The sequence below is a fragment of the Psammomys obesus genome, unplaced genomic scaffold (genome assembly GCF_907164565.1).
Source record: "Psammomys obesus unplaced genomic scaffold, mPsaObe1.curated_primary_1811, whole genome shotgun sequence".
NCBI classification, from domain to species: Eukaryota; Metazoa; Chordata; class Mammalia; order Rodentia; family Muridae; genus Psammomys; species Psammomys obesus.
The window spans coordinates 4,236,302-4,240,280 of NW_026590663.1; the positions used below are offsets into that span (position 1 = coordinate 4,236,302).

Here is a 3,979-nt window from a genome sequence, read left to right on the forward strand (position 1 = left end):
TATATATATATATATATATATATATATATATATATATATATATATATATATATATATATATATATATATATATATATATATATATATATATCACTGCCTCTGCCAACATTACTTATAAACAAAGTTAGTAAAGTTTCTACACTTACAAGGTCTTATTTAATTATATTGAATACCCTTAGATAACTCAGGATAATTGTCCCTTGTCAACTAACATGTCTAAATCATGTCTACAGTCTTCTCCATTATAAACTCACATAGTAACAGGCTCTGGGGACTAGAGAGCAGATGCCTTTGCTAGGTAATTACTGGCTCAACAATAGAGAATGCCAACATAAGGAAATTAAAAAGTGTAGATTCAAGTCAGAACTACCAGGATTCCAGTCTTTTTTTTTTTTTTGCCAATGTGTTACCACAGGCAGCCCATTCAGTATAACCATTGATCATGAGAGACCATGACTGTCTTCAATTTATTTTAAAGGACAATGTCCAAGTTTTAGAACACAGCACTGTTAAAATGGATCATTTCTGCTCCTCATCACTATAGTCTAGAATTTTTTCAAAGAACTGTCATTATATGCACGTTTGATTATGTATCATTTGAGCCATCAGTTTTGAAACTATTTTAATGATCTTTAAACTCATCTGACAAATGGAGTTCTTGTTACATTTTCAAGTGATTTATTGAGAGTTAACTGAAGAAATGGTAGATCCCATACCCATTTATCATTTATCTTCACAATAACCCTATGAGGCAGGCTTTAAAATCATCCCTAATTTACAAGTGATGAAACTGAAGTATAACCTAATAAACCATTTTTTTTATGTGATCCTGATAGTAAACTAGTATTTAGAAAGGATGAGATATCCCAGGTTCACAGACATGGTCATTGATGAAGATGGTACTCCTATCGGGCAGGTTAACCTAAAATACCATAGTCTAACAGTTACAACATTCCATTCTCTTGACTTACTTATGAATTATAGGGGAAAATGAAGGCTAGGATAAATTAAGATCAGCTAAACAATTCTCTAGTGACCTGATAAACTTACATGTTACACAAATATTTGGAATAACCTTGCTTGTTAAAGTGAAAAAGTATTTCCTACCACTTGTTAGGTCTGATGTTTCATTCTTGAGTTAATATTATAGTGTATCTGTTCACTTAGGAACCTTTGCCTTGTTATACTGACTGTCTTATTCTTTTACAGCCAGGTTGCCCAGTCCTACATAAATACATGGAGACAGTCCTGAATCCATACATAATCAACGTCACCCTAGCAGCCAAAATGTGCAGCCAAACACTTTGTGAGGATAAAGGCGTGTGTACAAGAAAAAATGAAAGTTCAGATGTGTATCTTCACTTGAACCCAAATCATTTCGATATTACATTAATGGAAGATGGAAAGTTTGGAGTGAAGGGTAGCCCCAGGGTTGGAGACCTGGAATATTTTCATGAACATTTTAAATGCAGCTGTTTTGCGAACATGAATTGTGAGGAGAATCCTCATATAGACTACGTACCAGAAGTTAAAGTGTGTACAGGTGACAACGTTTGTATAGAAAGCCACGTAGAGCCTGACCCAGCCTTCTACCTCCTACCTGGCAAAAGACTTCTCGTTCTAACAGTACTCACTCACATACTGCTTCATCTGCCACAAGATTCTTTTTTTTTCCGGGAAACATGCTAGTTGCTCCTTAGTTCTCTCTACCCGCAGAATTTGCTCTATTTTCTCTTACAGGCCTCAGTAATTTGGGATTATGAAGATGGGATTCTATTTTGCAAAAGTAACTATATTTTAATAATCAAGTTTCTATTTTTGAATTTCAAATATAAACTATGTGTTCTTCTACCAATGACTGACTGCAAGCAAGGCTACTGCTCTTAGAGTTTAGTTTTGGTTTAAAGAGAATGGAGACTCAATAAAATAAAATTACTGAAAATTAATGTATTTTAGTAGTCTGTCATTGCTTTAAAAATGATAAAAAAGATGAAAATTCCTGCTTTTTAAAGTGAAATGTCTCAAGTATGCTATTCTGTCCATTTATAGAACTATGGTTTTCAGTTGTTGAAATATTTTTAATTTTTATTTTTTCCTCACAATTTATTCATTTTATATTCCAATTGAAGACCCCTCTCTCAACTTCCCCAGTCCCACCCTTTCTCCCTCTTCCCCTCATCCTCTTCCCCTAGTCCATTGAAAGGCAGAGTTCTCCACTATTGCCCTCTGCCCATAGCTTGTTCAGTCTCATCAGGACTGCCTGGATCCCCTTCCTCAGTGGCCTAGCAAGGCTGCATCATCAGGGGTGAATGATCAGAGAGCAGTTAACTGAGTCCATGATAGAGGCAGCCCCTGCTCCCCTCCCTCAGAGATCCACATGGAGACTGAGCTGCCTATCAGCCACATCTGAGCTGGGGATCTAGACAGCATCTTCAACAAATGATCCTGTTCTAACTGGATGTCTACATGTAGGAAAATGCATATAGACCCATATCTATCACTGTGCACAAATTTAAATTCCAAGTGCATCAAAGACCTCAACATAAAACAAGACACTCCAAATCTGTTGGAAGAAAAAGTGGGAAAGAACCTGGAACTCATTGGCACAGGAGACAATTTCCTGAACAGAACACCAACAGCTCAGACTCTAAGATCTACAATTGTCAAAAATTTTTATATCTATTTTACAGAAAGCTCAACTTTAAGATGATAATTCTATTCTTGTATATGATTTAATTTGTTTTCAGAATTTACTTTTATAAAGTGCTCTAATTTTCTTTTCATTTCCTGATTATCAGCTTTAATTTGTGTACCTGAAATTGCTTAGTTCATCAGTCATTTGCCTGCTTTATTTGGTATTTATGAACTGTCATCACTCAGATCTGCTGGGAAGATACCAGTGAATTGACAGACAAATATTTGTTCCAGTTAATGACTACATTAACAGTAAATGGGAAGTGTTCCCTAACCAATGGAACTTTCTCCAGTTCTGCAGTCCCTGTCATCGATAGCAGAAATATCTAGTAGCTGAAATGACACCTCATGTCTTATCAGCTTCAAACACTAATTCAGTATTACTGAGTCCATGTGAGGTACGGTACTCTTGATATCAGTGAGTTTATTATACATTTGGAAATAAAAGAAATGAATGTTGAAAAGACAACATAGTAGGTTTTCCATGCTATGACAAGTTTAAAGTACTCTGATACGCAAAGACAAATTTGGTATTGTTGGAGATTCCTGAAGGAGATGATGTCAAAGTTATTTTAAAATGTTAATAGTTAAGAGGCCAGAGATAAAGAACCTCAGAGAGAGGAAGAATGGAATGTACTGTTAATTGTGTTATAAAGCAAAAACAAAAACAAAAAAAATACCTTTTGTGACCCACACTGAGAATTTTGGACTTTACAGTGAAGCCATTCCCTCTTCTTTAATTGTGCTATATTTATGCAAACTCACACACAAAAACACTACATATCTATTTTTACTACCCACTACTGTCCACAAGGACATGAATATAATCTATTTATTAAACTGTATCTATATTGTAACAAACAGTTTCCAGGACTTCGCACTAGCCTGTTGAGTATTTATTGACTGAATAAATGCTGATGGGGACTTAGCACAGAATTTTGAATTTGGGATTGGTTATGGTCAATTTATATGACCCATGCAGGTCCAGTGCTCGCCATTTCAGTTTCTGTGAGTCCGTGTGAACCCTGCTTCGTTGATTCAATGGCAATGTCCCACGATGTCCACATCTAACGCCTACCGTCATTCCTCGCTCCCCCCAGTAAGACTCTCCCATCTCTGAGGGAAGGCACCTGAGGGCGACCTCTAATTTAGACTTTCTTCCCACATAATGTCTGGCTGTGGGTCTTTGTACCTGCTTCCCTCTGCTGCCAGAGGAAGCCTCTCTGGTGATGACCGGACAAGGGACCTACGAATATAACAGAATATCAAGAATCAGTTCATCATC

The 3,979-nt window shown here is 36.3% G+C and overlaps 1 protein-coding gene across 1 annotated transcript in view; it reads left to right on the forward strand.

The window, feature by feature from the left end:
- Positions 1 to 1,689, forward strand: part of LOC129677518 (hyaluronidase PH-20-like) — a 5,908-nt gene extending 4,219 nt beyond the window's left edge. Inside the window, exon 3 of the mRNA XM_055608143.1 lies at positions 1,210 to 1,689. Within this exon, the coding sequence (XP_055464118.1) occupies positions 1,210 to 1,689 (480 nt within the window). The remainder of the gene's footprint in view (positions 1 to 1,209) is intronic.
- Positions 1,690 to 3,979: the final 2,290 nt, after the last annotated feature.